The 18059-nt window shown below is 44.1% G+C and overlaps 1 protein-coding gene across 1 annotated transcript in view; it reads right to left on the minus strand.

The window, feature by feature from the left end:
- Positions 1–3305: 3305 nt before the first annotated feature.
- Positions 3306–18059, minus strand: part of aak1b (AP2 associated kinase 1b) — a gene marked incomplete at its 5' end in the record, with an annotated part of 44227 nt that continues 29473 nt past the window's right edge. Inside the window, 5 exons of the mRNA XM_080529467.1 lie at positions 3306–4738; positions 14016–14174; positions 14746–14922; positions 15937–16026; positions 16421–16525. Coding sequence (XP_080385593.1) covers positions 3894–4738; positions 14016–14174; positions 14746–14922; positions 15937–16026; positions 16421–16525 — 1376 coding nt within the window. The 3' untranslated portion in view covers positions 3306–3893. The remainder of the gene's footprint in view (positions 4739–14015; positions 14175–14745; positions 14923–15936; positions 16027–16420; positions 16526–18059) is intronic.

The raw sequence follows: 18059 nt of genomic DNA on the forward strand, positions 1-18059 counted from the left end.
TATGTGCTTGCTTTGAGCATCTTTGACTAACTAATATATAGAATGTACAGTATGTATCCAAACAGTCAGGCCTTCTTTCTCTTCAGCACGTAATAAAGTCTTTGATTTCAGAACTATTTTGACTTTAATAACGTTTTCTGTAGGTGGTCCCAAGCTACTTACTGTAGGTTCATCTCCTGCTATTGGCAGGTTGAAGCCCATTGACTTTTTGGAAGCCAATCATCATCATTTGTTCTACCCGAAAAATCTGATTCTTTCTGCATGTAGCTAGATTCTGTCAGTGGGAGTTTATACACGCTATAGGCCTACCTGTCAGTGATAGTTCCTCCGTCCACCTCCCACCAACACTGCTAACACCCCTCCCAGACCCTCTGCACTACACTCGGTCTCTGGCTTATCGTCTCTTTACCTCATCTCTCCTCTCATGATATTCTAAAACTGATCACATCTAAGCGGGCATCCACCTGCCCTCTCGATCCCATCCCCTCCCCTCTTCTCCAATCCATTTCCAAAAACGTCCTTCCTTTCTTTACCACCGTAATAAACTCCTCCCTATCCACAGGATCTGTCCCGGCTGCCTTCAAGACAGCCAGAGTCAAGCCTCTTCTCAAGAAACCAACCCTTGACCCGTCTTCTGTCCACAACTACAGACCGGTATCCCTTCTCTTCTTATCTAAAACCCTTGAATACGTTGTAGCTAACCAACTATCTCCTTCAGAAGAACCTCCTTGACCCCCACCAATCTGGCTTTAAGGCTGGCCACTCTACTGAGACTGCTCTCCCCACTGTCACGGAGGCTCTCCACAATGCTCGAGCTTCCTCCCTCTCCTCTGTTCTCATTCTCCTGGACCTGTCTGCTGCCTTCAATACAGTAAACCACCCGATCCTTCTCTCCACCCTCTCAGAACTGGGCATCTCTGGCTCTGCACTCTCCTAGTTTGCTTTCTACCTGGCTGATCGCTCCTACGGCAGATCGCTGTCCTCTCCACGAGCCCTCACCACTGGGGTCCTCCAGGGCTGTCCTAGGGCCCTTACTGTTCTCCCTCTATACCAAGTTTCTTGGCTCTGTAATCTCCTCACATGGGTTCTCCTACCACAGCTGCGCAGACGACACTCAACTCTTCCTGTCTTTCCCCCTCTATGACTCACATGCGGCAACACGTGTCTCTGCGTGTCTTCTCTGAGATCTCTGCATGGATGTCAGCCCACCACCACAAGCTTAACCTTCACAAGACTGAGCTACTCTTCCTCCCCGGGGAAGCCTGCCCTCTCCAAGACTTCTCCATCCTACATCAGAAGGATACGTCCATTCCTCACCAGAGAAGCAACTCAACTCTTGGTCCAGTCACTGGTCATCTCCTGCCTTGACTACTACAACCTACTCCTTGCCAGGCTCTCCGCCTCCACAATCAGACCTCTGCAGGTCATCCAGAATGCTGCCGCCCGTCTAGTGTTCAACCTCCCCAAATTCTCATGTTAGCCCTCTCCTTCGCATCCTCCACTGGCTCCTGAACGCAGCTTGCATCAGATTCAAGACCTTGGTGCTCGTCAACCGGGCGGCAAAGGGAATAGCCCCTGCCTACCTGCAAGCAATGGTCACCTCCCAAACATCAGCCCATTCACTTAACTTTTCCACCTCTGCTGGCGGAGTGGCTCCACGCAGATCCTGCAGTCGCACTTCCCGGTCACATCTCTTCACTATACCACCTCGCCGCTGGTGGAACGAGCTTCCCACTGCCTTTCAGGACTGCAGAGTCACTCCCTATCTTCCGCCGTAGACTGAAGATCCATCTCTTCAGGCTACACATTTACATTTTTAGCATTTAGCCTTATTCCTAAGCGACTTACAATCAATACATTAGGTAGGTATTAGTAGGTGTCTCAGGAGAAACAGTGCAGGGGGGTAGTAGATGTCTCAGGAGGGACAGTTAATGTGTACCCTTTAGAGATGGGTCTTGAGTCTCCAACAGAAGATGGGGAGTGATTCTGCAGTCGTGACAGCCATGGGAAGCTCGTTCCACCAGCGGGGAGACAGTGCTACACCTACACCAGTGCTACTACCCCTCTGTACCGTTTCCCCAGTTACTTTTTCCTGCTATGACTGTTGGATAGATGATTCACTTACTTAGTCAAATGTATTTGTTGTAAGTTGCTTTGGATAAAATAAATAATAACATAGAAAAATGTGTTTTCAAATTTTATCAGCTCAGTAAAGATTGTAACTATCATTGGAGTAAAAGCATGAAAATAAGTTCCATTCTTTTCAGTTCAGTTGATGGTGAGGCCAAAGCTTATGTAATGTATGTATTTGTTGCTGAATAGATGTGCGTTGGCACTAGTTTTGTCTTTCAACATTTTTCTATCATAGCCAACTCTGCAACCAGAGCAGAAAGCTAATGCAGACATTCAGACCTCATACAGTATACTGTATCCCTATTACCTCCAAATAATACCCACCGTTTTCCATGACTGTGGTTTGTGATTCAGAATATCTGACAGCAGAGACCATACACATATCAGACACCACTAAAGCACCCAGATACCCTTTCTGGATGCTGACCAATCCAGTTGCTTGCATTGGCCAGAATAGAATTCGTTTTTTTTAAACATTGAAATAGTGCTATTAGAAACCGTTATCCTGGTTTAATAGAGCTATTATATAATGACAGTGTCAGAAGCAGACAGACTCACAGTCCTGTGGGAAGTGACTTCATAGAAGCATGCCTGTGTCAGCAGACTCAGCCAGCAGTTGGCTTGGTGGCAGATTGTTTGGAGGCAGAAAAATCTAAACGCCAACTGTGATGCCATAGAGAGCTGGCGTGCCAGAGGCGCTCAGGCAGGCACACAGCTCACATGGGAGAGCCGAGGCTCTGGAGCCTGCGATGGACTGTCTTTGAGTGAAAGTTCATAATCTTTCCTTCATAATCATTTGAGATTTCTGAGCAGTGAGGACCCTGCTGACATTATGCGCCTGTGAGGCATTACTCACTTGGATGTGGCAGTCGCGCTACTCGGTCACACCCGGTCACATCTCTTCACTATACTGGAAGAGATATATCAAAACCTTTTCCGGTTTATGCCTTGAGGCCATTCTATTAGTCATGTACCTCAACAATGGGCTCCACACCATGGATTTATCTAGGGAGTAATGTGAAGGTAAGTTCTCAGTAAATCATTGAGCAGCTATGCATTAAGGACAAGCAACAACTGACATTAGAATTGCAGCTTTCCGAGTAGGCTGGTGTGTAACACATATTATCCTGCCATGAAGGAAATGTAAGACCCAGCTCGGCAGATTGTATAGTGAATATTCAACTGATATAATGTACTACAAAACAATAGTATATCAATTCCAACGATATTAAAACAATGTATGTAACAATGTAACATGACATCAGTTTACTGTACCATTATGTTAGCTAGTGTTAAAAACAACAAGTGACAAAAATTATGTCCTAATACAGTATACAAACATAATCATTGTTGTTTAACAAATAATACTCCTCATTTCTTTTTCCAATGCAAGAGACAGAGATGTAGACAATTTCAGATTGAAGCAATCCCAGACTTTGGTTACGGTAATTATTATTTGGCGGTGTGATATGCCCTGTCCACAAGTCCATATATAGTAAAATCCTCCTTCAGGCATGCAAGAACTGTATTTTTAACGACCAGAATGCTCAATCTGAACTAGGATCGGAAAGCTGAGGTAGAACAAGGGTGTGGCAATATTAGAACAGAATATGGGTAAGCAAGAGCAAGTCATCTTTACTACTGCATTTGCACAAAATATTATTCTTCATTATCACCCTTGAATGAAGGAGCCAGGGGAATGAACATTATAGATTGCACACTTTGCTCACTGGTGCTAGGTTACACTTGGTGCTCAGACATCAAGGCTTTTCCTGTGGGCATCTAGGTCGAAAGGGTGCTCTGAGGAATGGGTCCACCAAAATTCTCCCACCAATAGTCCAGGAGTGTAGCGGCCCCACAGCCACCGACCCTATGGCGGCCTGCTGCCCCACACTGGAGACCACGCGGTGGGCTGCCACGGGCTGCTGGGGCAGGGGTACCTCCGAGCACCGGAGGTACCTGGGCTGGGACTGTTGGATGAGGGTCCGCGGGGCAGGGACAGGCACTGGGGGGGCCTGTCCCTGGACACTGGCACTCAGAAGGACCTGGGGACAAGGGGCAGGGACAGGCGCTGGGGGGGCCTGTCCCTGGACACTGGCACTCAGAAGGACCTGGGGACAAGGGGCAGGGACAGGCGCTGGGGGGGCCTGTCCCTGGACCTGGGGACGGGGGGCATTGGGCTGGATCTGGCCAGGGGGATGTATGCTGTGCTGAGAAGGGTGGGGGGCAACTGCCTCAGCCTCTTCCTGCTTCCTCCCAATGCGTGCCTGGACAAAGACATCAGACAGTGAGGTGGGTTTGTGGAGCAGTGGGAAGGGGGAGTTGGTGAACACATCTTTCCCCACTGTCTTAAAAGGGGCCTGCAGGAAAACATCAGAGGCAACTGGAGTGTCTGAAGTAGTTGAGAAGGGGCCCTGGGAGAGTTGCTGGACAAGTTTGAGAGGCTGCTGGTCAGAGGGTTTAGAGGCCAGGGGCTCTGAGTTGCTCTTGTCTGAAGGCAGGAAACGGTCCCTCTGCCTCTGCTCCCGTCCAGCAGCCTGCCCAGAGCCCACATTCCTGGTGGCCTCTGGCGCTGGAACATAGCCATTGAGCTCCTTCTGCAAGTCTGCAAGGTACAAAGGAGAGACAAATCAGTATTTTTAAACTAGAACAGTATTGTTCAACTGACACCGATTTTGGGGGGAGTTCACATGGTTCAATGTACATTATATACCCAATAATGACATGACAATGTGTAATGTGGTGTAGCATGGGGGATGAAGTTGTCTATCATGATAGTTATTCTTCATAGTTCACATTTCAGACATACACTCTGCACTAAACCAGAACACTGTCCAGAAAATTAAAAGTCAAGAACATTTAAAACAACTGACCACATTGCCAGGTCAGACCGTCCTAGCAAGTTCAGCCCAAGAGCAGACCGCAAGATGCTTAAAATAGTCTCCAACACTCCTAAAATGTCATCACGGGACCTATAGGTAGCTCTTGCCACAGTTGTAGTCATAGTAAATGCATCTACCATCAGAAAGAGACTGAACAAGTTTGATTTTCATGGGAGGTGTACAAGGAGGAAATCCTTGCTGTCAAAAAAAACATCACAACAAGAGAATGCCAGAGAACACCTAGACAAATACCAGGACTTATTTAGAAAAAAGTGCTTTGGACATCCAAAGTTGAATTATTTGGGCACAGTAACAGAAGACATGTTTGGCGCAAACCAGACAGCATTTGAGCACAAGAACCTCATACCAACTGTGCTTTGCTGCAGCAGGGCCTGGCCAGCTCACCATCATAGATTCTACTATGAATTAGTAATTGTATCAAAGGGTGCTTGAGGAAAATGTGAGACCATCTGACCAAAAATGTAAGCTGAAGTGGATGTGGACCATGCCACATGACAATGATTCCAGTAAATCCACCAAGGAATGGCTCAAAAGAAAGAAATGGAATGGCCAAGTCAAAGCTAATCGTTAGCTAATAGTTAATCCTATTGAGATTATGTGGGGTGATTTGAAATGGGCTGTGCATGCAAGACACCTCATCAAACAACACACAGTTGAAAGGATTCTCCTGGTCGATGTCAGAGACTGGTAGACAGTTACAGGAAACGTCTAATGTCAGCCAAAGGGGGCAGTACCAGGAATTGGCATCCTTGGAATTTTTTGGTAAAATAAACGATATATTTAAAGTAAACGTTTTCATTGTTTTTGGTTCAATTACATCACCTTTATCTATAGATATTGTTTGAAAGAAGATCAAATACTGATATGTGATATCCATATTTCTTAAAAAATAACAAAATATTTAATGGGGTGTCCTAATTTTTTCACAAATCAAATTGCCCATACCCCCAAGACACCATAGACAAAATAACTCTGAGTCTTAATAATTCTAAGTGGGAACTGACAAGCAGAAGAGCAATTTCATTCAATCTTGCCACTTCAAGATGACTCCATTTGAAAATGAATCCTGCAATTTGAGAGCAATCTAATAAACTTCCAAAGGCCAGCACCAGGGGACCAGGGTTCAAAGGGATGTGGATGAAGGGGTAACTTCAATTCTGCCCCTATCTTCAGTTGACCCTTCCCCCGATGGGACAGCTCCTAATTTAAATACATTATGCCACAGTGGTAAAAGGACAAATTAATTCCCTTTTCTTCATCCTGCTGTTGAGTTTCTCATCTGAGCTGTGAGTATGATAGACCATGTGGTCTGTCTTTTTCACTATCTAACATTCATCATTGAGGGTAGAATGTAACATTTTCCTATGAAGTATTTGCCTTGTAATAAGTATACCGTATTATTAATGATACGAACAAAATATTGTCAAATGTCTTTGCTAAACCTTAGCATTAACATGGAACTGCCATTCTTAATGATCTACAGTACACACGTCACATACTGTATTGTATCAGTAATTGTGTGTCCCTCCAACACAGAGTGGAGACGTTTGTGAAACTCAAGAACCAAGTGGAAAAAGCACACCCACTAAACACTGCTTTAACACCAGAAACACAAAACACCAGATAAACACACACAAACAACAAAACAACTCCCAAAACACAACGGTGCAAAGAAGATACAGATTTGAATACTGTACATAGTGTGCTCAAGACTTGGTGATGATTGTTACAGCTGAAAGTGTCCCAAGAAAACAAAAAGGACTAAACCAAAGTTAAAGCCACAACATAAGATAATGGAGAGTCACTGAAATGGCGTATAAAAGGTTCATTATTTAATAATGAGCTCTCATGCCTACACACAACACACAGTAAACAAAACATCTACTCCCAAAGTAAACCAACAGGCACTCCCCACTTCCTTAAGTGGTCAAGTCTGTGGCAGGGTGGAAGGGGAAAACTAAACAAAGAAAAAACACACCGCCCTGCCAGACAAGGACAACAGAAGTCACATATTTCAAAGGGGAGAAATCAAACCCAAACTAAACCCATAACAAAACAGAGACAAGACAGAAATCAAAGGTAGGCAGTGTTGAGAGGGCAACCACACATTTCCACAGGCTGCATCTTCTGAAGGGCTTGGAACTCAGCCGCAGGTGCTTCACATCAGCATCCCATGACCCCGCCTCCGCATGCACACCACCTCAATGGAGCAACTTGGGCAGAAGCATAACAATGATACCCAAGGCCTTGCAGTGGTGTATCAAGAGCAAGATGTTCACCAAGAGTTCAACTGTGCATCTTCTTTAACTGAGGCTTTGGGGGAAAGGTTTTTTGACAAAGAAGTGAGCGTGAGCACACGAGAGAGAGAGATTTTCTCTAAACATTGTTGTTTAACAAATAATTAACAAATAATATTCATCATTAGTTAATCATTTCTCAACTGGTTCTTTTCTTATGTCTCCCTGTATATCCTTGTCCTAACCACTGACCTGAAAAGCCCAAAAAAACATTAACACAGTAGGGTCATCAGGTGGTAGTACACAGTCCTGCGTGTGGGGACGCTGGCGTGTTTTTCGCCGCTCTGCAAGCAGACGCAACTTTTTGTCTCCACTGATCCCTGCTACCAATCAATTTGTCTCAGTTTTTGCATTGTTGTTTTCTGTTTGTCTGTCCGTTTCATTCCCTTGTAAAGCGTCCATAAATTAGATAGATAATTACATGAAAGGAAGTTAAAAATAAACAGCAGCTGTTAGAACAATCATACTCATAATAACAGTGATTGAAGCATATCAACATAGTAACAAGGAACCAGCAAAAAAAGCGCAATTTTCACCGGTCAACAAAAGAAAAACAAAAGGTTAACTCAAAGTAAGCCTGCATAATAAGTATTCCTAATAATGGTGGTGCGAATAGAGAGAATATATGATCCAATTATCTTGTATTTAAGCACTGTATTCATTTCTGGAAAATGGTGTAATTCCAAATTGTTTTCAACTCAACAACAAAGTCCAGTGTGTTCACCCAAGTTTTATCTTAAAACAAGTCGACAGTAAACATGTCCCATGAATGTTGTCCCACCCACGAATTATGTAACAACCCCCTTTAATCAGCCAATGAGTGTCATTTAAAAATGTCAGTTGTTTACTATAGCACCCCCTTTGGGCCTCATCAGTGTAATTTTGCAAATGCCGGATCTCTATGTTAAGACGCATCATTCACCCAAGTTTCATAAAAATTGTCACAGAGGTGTCTCAGATATCACGTGTGACATATGAACATTCGAAGACCCACAGATCCACATTCCCCTCCCCGATTTCATCGTGGGGGACAATAAGGCACACTGCTATGGTTGAGGAACGCACAAAACACATCCTTCCCATTGAAAACAAGAGAAAAGGCACTGGCACATTGAAAAAAGCTTATGGTCCTATTTCGCCTGTCTTGACTTTTATTCCTGTAATTACACGAGACTGCATGAAAATAATTGAAACATTTGAATCAAACCATTTTATTTTACCCTGATGTCACACTTTGGCTGCTTTATTTCATGCACAAGTAGCCTTGAGAACCGATGGTTCTTGAGCCTAATGGCCCTTAGGGGAGGAGACTATCTCCTGTTTCGGTAGCGTGAGGCAGCTTGATGTACAAGTACACCCCCTGGACATGACGCTGGTATGTCGCAGGGTCTTAATTAATGCTGAGTGCCAAGCAGGGAGGCATGTGGTACCATTTTTTATAGTCTTTGGTATGACTCGGCCTGGGATCGAACTCACAACCTCCCAATCTCAGGGCAGACACTCTAACAACAAGGCCACTGGACTGGAGCTCTTACACAAGCAAGGGTTAAATTGAAATCTTTTCCTGAATGTATCTCCATGGCTGCTTCTTCCGCTATTTTTATTATTATATATTTTTAGATAGAAATATACAAGGCCTCCCATTAAGGTTTGGTCAAAAGAGTTGCCTCCTTCTCAAAAGCCATTGGAGGAGAAGGTCAAAGGGGAGAAACCGCACACCTTCTCCTCCAATAGGTTTTAAGGAGGTGGTCAGGATAGCAGATACGAAGAAGAAGCAATGAAAGGCCAGTATGTGGGGGTCCGTATACAGTATGTGTCAACTTTAAACCTCTTATGCACCTGTTACAAGATACTATCTCAGGTGTGCAGGAGCTTCTGTAGCCATTCAACAGAAAACTAAGAAAACTATATCTCGCCAGATAATCAATCTAACATCTCTATATGTAAATATGGGAGTATACAATTTTTTACTGTTTTATTTGCATTAGGTATGCAGTACACAAACTGTGTGTCAAGGAAGTGGGTATTGTATGCATGTGTCCTCAGTCCATTAAGCTCCACATTTTCAACAACGTTGCAGTCACTCAATTAACACTCAACAAAATGTTACATTCACATTATATGTTTATTCTACATCCCGTTCTCGGTAATTCTTTTAGTCATCTCACAAAAATAGAAGGTGCACACATAATAGTCACAGCTCTGACAAGGGTTTTAGGTGCCATAGAGACAAAGGATGTTTCGGAACATTCACAATAACAATGGTCATAAGTAGCGTCCACTTTTGGCAAAACAGGATACATGAGGGATCTCTGGTTTTTCACAACAACACAAGTTCAACTACAAGTACCTGCAGGGTGAGACTTCTATTGAAAACACAGTGGTGTCTACAGGGAGAAGCGCAAGGATTGCATAGGTTCATAACCACACGAGTATCTGCAAATGACTGGACTGTACAGTGTGGGGAAGGGGAAAGAAGGGGGGGGGGGGGGGGGGGAGGGATGTGAACTTAAGCCTTCCGTTGCACATATCTACAAAAGCCTGAGATAGATGGTACACAGCGTATGATTTCAAAGTATCGTTATTAAGGTGTTTACACTGGAATTAACTGCGGGCATGCCTTGCTTTATATACTGTAGATCCAACAGAGTAGCGATCGTTCAACAATAAAGAGAGCAGTTCTATCTTCACATACTGTAGGATTGCAAGGACATCGCACCTTATTTGACACCTTACAGTACTGTGTGTTCTGAGCCTGGTTGAGAGCTACTGAAGCCATGTGTCTGATACGCAGCCACTTCCTCACAGCCAATATGACACACTTTTAACTGAGGAACTGATATGCTGAGTAATCCTCATTACTTCAAACATTTTACAGTACCGTTCACACAGACATTATAGAATAACATTACTGATTGACTGATTCCACTGGTTATACAGTAATCTTACATTAAGAAACTGTAACCAAATAATGTCTGACAGTGTTGTTAGTGCCTTATTCTGTCTGAATTACACACTACCATGACTGTCTAAGTGGGGTACAGAGAGAGACAGCTGCTTGACTCACAGGGTATCTGTACAGGCAACAAGGAGACTCAGAGCCATCTGAGAGAGTAAAGAGGGCCTGTGCTTTTCAACGAGAAATCAATGGCACCACATCACTGTCATTGTCACTGTTGTAGTAATTTGTGTAGTATTGTAGTAACATCAAAGAACAATACAATCAAATCACATCCAACAAACTCAGACTGCCTAGGAGTTACGTCATGTCCACACATACATACAGTACACACACACACACACACACACACACACACACACACACACACGTCTGCCAACACACCTTGACATAACGTTCAAAACCACTGTCATGCTCTGATATGCATCTTTTGATCATTAAGAATCTGTGCAGGAAAGCATGGCTTCACAGAGTACTATTTCAGCAAAGACTGTTATTTTGCCATTGTACAGCTTGAGCATGGTATAAGACAGGACATAGCTCCCTGGGTTGTGGTCCACTTGCACAATAAAACTAATATGTTTTTTTCAACCCTTTATGTGTAGGCGAAAAAGTTCACTCCAGTTGGTTATCTGGGATAAGGAGTGGAATTCAACCCAATTTTCAATAGGTACAGGTACAGGTACATAACTACAGAATGTTTTGATAACTTACATTTAAAAATAACAATTGAACGGTAGCCTTGAGGTTGCCGGTACAAATCCCAGGGCTGACAGGTGAAATCCTTTTTTTTTTTAAATTTTTTTTTTTCAGATTTTATCCCTTTTTCACCCAATTTGGTAGCCAATTGAACCCAACCTAGCATCCAATTATCCCCTGCCTATTGCATAGGATCCGCCGCACGACCCCGTGGCCGGCAGTCCCAGAAGAGGCCGCCAGGCAGACTAGCTGACTGGCTCCTCGAGCCCAGCACCGTTATTCCGGCACCCAGGGGGCGGTGTTGCGCGACGGATCCTTGTCCAGAAATACTCCTATACCGCCCTCGGAAGCGGCCGCCCAATATGCCGCTTCCCGTGTGCCTCGGCCATATCTGGATCTGGCGAGCCGGGATACGAACCCCGGCCCCGGTGGGCAGCATGCACTAGTGGCCAGTGCGTAGACCGCTACACCACCGCGGGGCCTGACAGGTGAAATCTAATGGGGTGTGAGCTGGCAATCAGAGGGTTGCTGACATCAATAACTCAGGTGTCAACCTCCACCATTGTCCCTTTGAGCAAGGCACTCTGGGAGCGATGCACTGAAGACACTACGCTCTGACCTCTGTGTAAGCCTATGTGTGTATGTGTGTGTGTGTGTGTGTGTGTGTGTGTGTGTGTGTGTGTGTTTTGGGGTGTATGAGAAAAGACACATTTCCGTTTCCCTGTGCTAATGGACAATAAAGTAATCTTCTTCTATGTAGGGAGAAATAAGCGGGAAAAACAACACAGCTCCACAAACAGGAAAAGATATAAAGTATTTCTACTATAATAGTCATCTCAAGAATTGTAATATACGTATCTGTAATATTTATAGACTAATATTAATTTCATACATTCATTCTCTAACACTCTATTCATATTCACATTATTAGCCATATATTAAATATACTTTTCTTTTTTCACAATGTAAGCAATAACAGAGAAGGAACAGAGGACTTTTAAACATCGACTTTACATAAGCTATCTATACACAGGAGGAACCAAACATATGGCCACTAGATCAGTCTGTGGCTATTGCAGATATACATACTGTACATTTAAATCATCAAGGCCCAGCCAATGACAGGAATGCAGGATTTATGTACAAGCGGGAGGGAATGTGTGAGCAAATGCAGGCTGAAATAAAATGGGGAAGGACAAGGACCGTCTGTATAGTCATGCTACACCAACACCTCTAATCTTTATAGATTAGCTTCCAAAATGTGCTTCTTCCTTTAGGAATGTCGGCGCCATATTTCTATGAACATGTGGCTTAAAACCTCTAACAGCTTAGAGCACTGTTGACTATAGACCGTACAACCGACCGCTGGTCCCTGCAGTGCTGTGGTAAGGAATAGTGGATGGATCAGTCCACGGAGATGAGAGGCTCAACCTTGGGACTAGCTCGTGGAACGTTTAGCAGTTTAGATATGACGTTTCTCTCCATCCCACCAGACTGCAGAGGATGGAGCTTCCTACTCGGGGCTAAAGCACAAACCCTGACAACACCCTCATAGGGTGCAAAATAACATGGACTGTTGGCAGGTAGGTGCCAATCTATTCACGCATGTACACCTCAAAATGGATTCAAGAATTCTATTTTGTCCTGCAGGTTTACACACATTTTGTGCAAATAATAACTCGAATGAGAGGTACATTTTGAAAAAGGCAAGAGACGACATTTACTTGTGCACCATAACAAGAACGACTACATCTACTAATATTACAAGGGTGGAACTCTCTGGTTTGTTATGACACACAATGCAGAACCACTGTGATACCTCACCAGAGGTATACTGGACAGTATGTTAGGAGGGAAACATGATGGGCCCATCCATTGGGCCCTGATGTACAAAGCAAAGTACTCTTGGACGAAGTTAGTGTGCCATTCACCAGTTATAAACACTAGAGGGAGCACTCCGAGGAATAAACTGTGATTACGGTACTTGAGGAGTGCCATCAGCTAAACCTACTAAAGAAGAAGACAATGCGTTGATCCAATTGGGTGATGCCTTCACAGCTTAAAGGAAGTCCTACCCTAGTTGACTTCATGGCACCCCTCATGCTGTCACAAATGCAATGAATGGGAATGATAGCATGTGCCTTCTCTGGGGATATAACTCTATGGCCATGAAACCTCTGCCTTGAATGGAAAAAGTGTACACAAAATAAAAGTTGGATATGCTGTGAGAGTGCGAAATGATGGGGTTTGGGGGGAAGGGGGAGAGGAAAAGCCAAAGATATGGAGATCAATACTGCAGGCAGGATGGGAAAAACACTGACAGGAAAATGAAATTTCTATGCCCGAGTGCAATCATGTGGGGTCGCAAGGAGCAAGCGTTGGTCATGACATAAGTTCAATGTGGGGGGCTGTAACGACAACATATCAAATCTCCTGGACCACCACGTCTACCCCCCACTCTCCAGTTTCATGGCTACACAGCACCCTCTACAGGTCGATGAGCTGGTCCACCAGGAGCAGGGAGCGGGCCAGGCTGGGCAAGCTGGACTCAGAGCTGCCACTGTTACTGCGCGAGTGACCTCCTGAAACTAGCCAGAGAGACAGGCGGGAGGGGGGTTGGGAAGCAGGGGGGTTAGGAGCAGGGAAAGGGAGACGGGGGAGGAGGGACACAGAAGGAGAGTAGTAGAGGGAGGGAAGTCACAAAGAGAAGATAGAGCAGTGGGGGAGGGGGGAGGGGAAGATAAGGTAAAGGGAGGAGAGACAGGAGGTAAGCAGAATTAACCTAAAATGCTCTCCAGACACATTTTTGAGCCTAGAGAGCCCAGTAAAAGAATGGAAATCAAGAGTGATCTATAAGGGTAAGGACTGGGGATGCAGGGTTGAATTACACTACTGTGTCCCTGACTGGAATCCTATTCCATTCCTTGGATCCTGAGTAAGGGACAGTATGACATCATCCCGGAGAGTGGGAAAAGGTCCCTCCACAGACCCGTTACTCTTTCCAGAGGCTCTGTAGAGGCTTACCTTGGGAAGTGGAGTTTTTGCGGCCTGTGACAGGGATGGGGTCAAACTCATCCTCTGTGCCCGTTTCTGCAAAGGGCTGGGGCTGGGGCTGGGGCTGGGGCTGAGGCTGGGGCTGAGGCTCAGGCTCAGGCTCAAAGCTTGACATCAGGAGAGAGGAGTCTGCAGAGGGAGTCCATCAAGGGAGGAGAGGGAAGGGGCACAACCAACAGGAGAAACAGAAAAAGAGAGGGAGAGACAGATTAAGGGTTAGAAATAAGCAGAGAAGGGGGGTTAGAGCAGTGTAGTGCAGACTCAGAGCAAGACTAGTGAGAGTCCGCGTTATAGTACAAGTCTATAGAGCCTCCACGTCATATCTGGTGCATTACCCCATGGTAGATAGATAGTTGAGCTCTTGAAGCTGGACTAACCTCTGAACAGGGGAAAACAAACAGCTCAACCTAATGAGATACACCACCTGTGATAGGGCTTACACACCGGCAGTTCCGAACGCCGGTTCGCGTTCGCGTGCCGAAACCTCCGAACGTTGGCGCTGTCTGGCGAACGATACACTAGTATGAACGCGGGCTCGTTCGTCAGACAGCGCCAACGTTCGGAGGTTTCGGCACGCGAACGCGAACCGGCGTTCGGAACTGCCGGTGTGAAAGCCCTATGAGTGGCACAGACTATGTTCTCATTTTTTACTCCTAGTCGGGGAGTCAGGTGTGTGGTGGTTCTTGAGACAGTGTCTTACCTGCCAAGGGCTGGTTGGAATCCCCAGATAATAGGTTAAACTCCTCCAGAACAGATGCAGCTGAGTTGGGAGCAGAGGACAGAGAGGAGGTGCAGCTGCCGAACCCGGGAGGTGCAGGCGCAGATGGAGGAGAGAGGAGAGAGAGACCAAGCAGAGAGTCCCCTCCACTCAGGGGGTCTGGGGGTGGCCGGCCAGGAGAGCAAACGGGGTAGCGGTCACGGGTTAAAAGAAAGATAAGAGAAATGTTAGCAGAGAGAGCAGCATAAAACAGAGTACACAAAGAAAGAAATGGCAAGAAATACCACATTACATTTTTATCCAAAGCGACTTACAATTAAAGATTACAGGGCAACATTCTCCCCGGACACATTCTTTTTAGGGCTATGTGCCTTAGTCAAGGGCACGCTAGTGGTGGTGTTCCCAGGTGCGATTCGAACTCATGATCTTCCGATCTCCAGTCATTAACTCACTATCCCCTAGACCACCACAACCCCCCCTTCCTTTGCTCCCTTTCTATGGAAGGATGGTCATGTCTTTTCACATGATGTGCAGGCCTAAGAGAGTTGTCAATGTCTTGTATTGATTCTAGCCTTTACATTTTCCATGGAGTCTGCTATTGGTATCTGTCAATATGAAGAGCTGTCATTGGAAGCCATTATTGGGCTGAGAAATCAGAAAGAAACTATCATAAGTATATCGAAAACCTTAGGCTGGCTATCAACAACAGTTTGGAACATTATCCAAAAGAAGAAAAACAGTGGTGAGCTCAGCAATCACAAACGGCCTGGTAGGCCAAGGAAGAATTCTACAGTGAAAGACCAAAGACAATATTGATGTTTCAAAGCTCACTCATACCAATTATGGTGACTGCAATGAGAGACGATGAAGAAAACACAATTGCTGAAAACGCAATTCAAATGTCTCGATGGCTTCTGTATAATACAATCATTAATTATTGTAGTGCACTTGGTGATGATTATATGTAGGTCTTTGGCAGGGTCTTATTAGAGTAACCAAACTGTAAATGGATAATAACAACTTGTCATGTCTTCTATACTCCCAATGTTCTCTGGTGATGTAGCCTGGACCACAAAAGACCAATATAATTGCTGCTGACACATTATACTGACACTTTCAAGTTGTGTGTGGGCATCAGTTTTCTTCACTTTCCTAGGAGACACAGAAACTAACCAGCAGGCATTGCAGAGTCTGTCTCCGATTGGGCCATTGGTGCCTCCAGACCAGGGATCAAAGACTCCACACACACCTCAGCTGGAGCCACTACACATGAAGAGAGGGAGATGTGGGGCAGCAGAGACACAGAGGAAACCCATTAAGAGGAATGAATAGGCCAGAGTAAAGAGGACAGACAACAAGGTGAATTATGACCTACAGTACAAGTAAGAAATTGATGCAATATTTAAATATCTGGAAAAGGGGTAGAGATGTAGTGTATTAAGAAAAAAGTTAATGGGTTGGATTGAAAAGTAGCATTTTTTCACTAAGTTATAAAACCCTTTGCATCAGGTGTACTGTAAAACACTATCACAAACTCAATGCACCAATTACAGTATGTGTTATTACTTCATGTAGAAGAATGGGCACTAAGGCAATTCTTTACAATGATTTTGAGTTATCCAAGACCGTCTGAAAGAGTGAAAGAACTGTACTTTACCTTTGACTAACTCTTCCACAGTTCCACCAAATGGATCAGTCAATGACAAGAGCTCAGGGAGCAGGACAGAAGTGTCAGGGGACTTCAGACCCTCAATCAGCTTCTCTATGGGCCCAAAAAGTGAGGAGGAAAAAGAGTGACAAGAGAGGAGGAAAGAAGAGAGATAATGAGAATGGTGAAAATTATATAATAGTTAGAGAAAGGGAGAGTAGCATTACCCTAGACCCGAGACTATTACAAAAGCACATGGGGTCACATAATGTTGTGTTTTCAATCGGTGGAAATTACATGAAATGCTGTACTGGAGAATTATTGGTCCTTGTAGCAACTTTTAAAGGAAACATCTCTAACTCTATCCGCATTCAAACCAAGCAAGCAAGCAAGCGAGAATAAATGCTTTCAGCTATCCACACCTGGTCAGTCATGTTGAAAAAAACTAAACAAATAACTCACCAATGATTTAACAAAAGGATAGAGATTTAATTTGTGTAATCCAATAAGGTGACAGCACACATGACCACTATGGAGATCAACTTTCATTTTCTCTCTACTTGCTGGTTCTGTAGATCTGTTGATGGCTTTGTTTTAGACAGTGGAATTTGGAAGGACAATCAAGTCACACAATCAAGTCACCCCATGCCTGTGCATATAGGATATTGTAAAAAGTAAGTGATATTGCAATATCTCACACTTATCAATATCCACTGATGTCGATATCATATCAAGTTATCTATACAGGTGGCCAGTGGCCACCATTACTATTAATACTTTATCTTATTTCCTATACTGAAGACTCTTTTTGGGGGAGGAGGGGCGATGACTAATAGTAGACATGGACAATGATACTTCATGTTAGGATTTGACTCAACTGCAGATCAAAATCTTTACTAAACCTAAATGAAGTTTTAAGAGGCTGTTCTGATTTTGTAATAGAATAGTATAATAAAAGGGTAAGAGACAAATACAATCAGCATGCCAAAACCCTCCCATTTCCCATAAATCCCCATGGAAAGTTTCCACCTTGGAAATTCCTGAAATGTTGCAACCATATTTAGACTACAGACAAAACAAAACAACAAAACCAAGTGAGGAAGAAAGATAAAGGAGAGGACAAAGGAAAATACTGGGTTGTTGAAGAATGGAAGAGTTTAGCAAAATGATGCTAAAAACGAGTACAGCACCACTACAGAATGGAATGGAAGGAAGAACGTTACACTATGTTCACTCATTGTAATAACAATACTATATCAATCAATATCTTCAGGTCGATACTGTAGGAACAATTAACCTAAATGACAAAAAAAGTGGTGTCAGAAGTGGTTCATTGACTTCACTGCTGTAAAAATGTCAGTGAAAATAGCCTGGAAAATAGGCAACTTGAACACACTTACCACTGATTGTTACCACGGTGACATTTGAAAAGTCTGTATTTAAAATCCTTTCAGACAGATAAATGGAGCAGCTGGAGACTGTCCCTTGAATAGGTTTATTTACACTTGTAGTGTTCCTCAAATGAAAGTCTGAAATGTTCACAGCTACGCTGATGACACTCAATCAATCAATCAATCAAACTGTATTTATATAGCACAAGTCATAAATTGAATGCAACTCCAAGTGCTGAACATAAAACAAAACAACA

The sequence above is a fragment of the Nansenia antarctica genome (assembly GCF_963989245.1).
Source record: "Nansenia antarctica genome assembly, chromosome: 4".
NCBI classification, from domain to species: Eukaryota; Metazoa; Chordata; class Actinopteri; order Argentiniformes; family Microstomatidae; genus Nansenia; species Nansenia antarctica.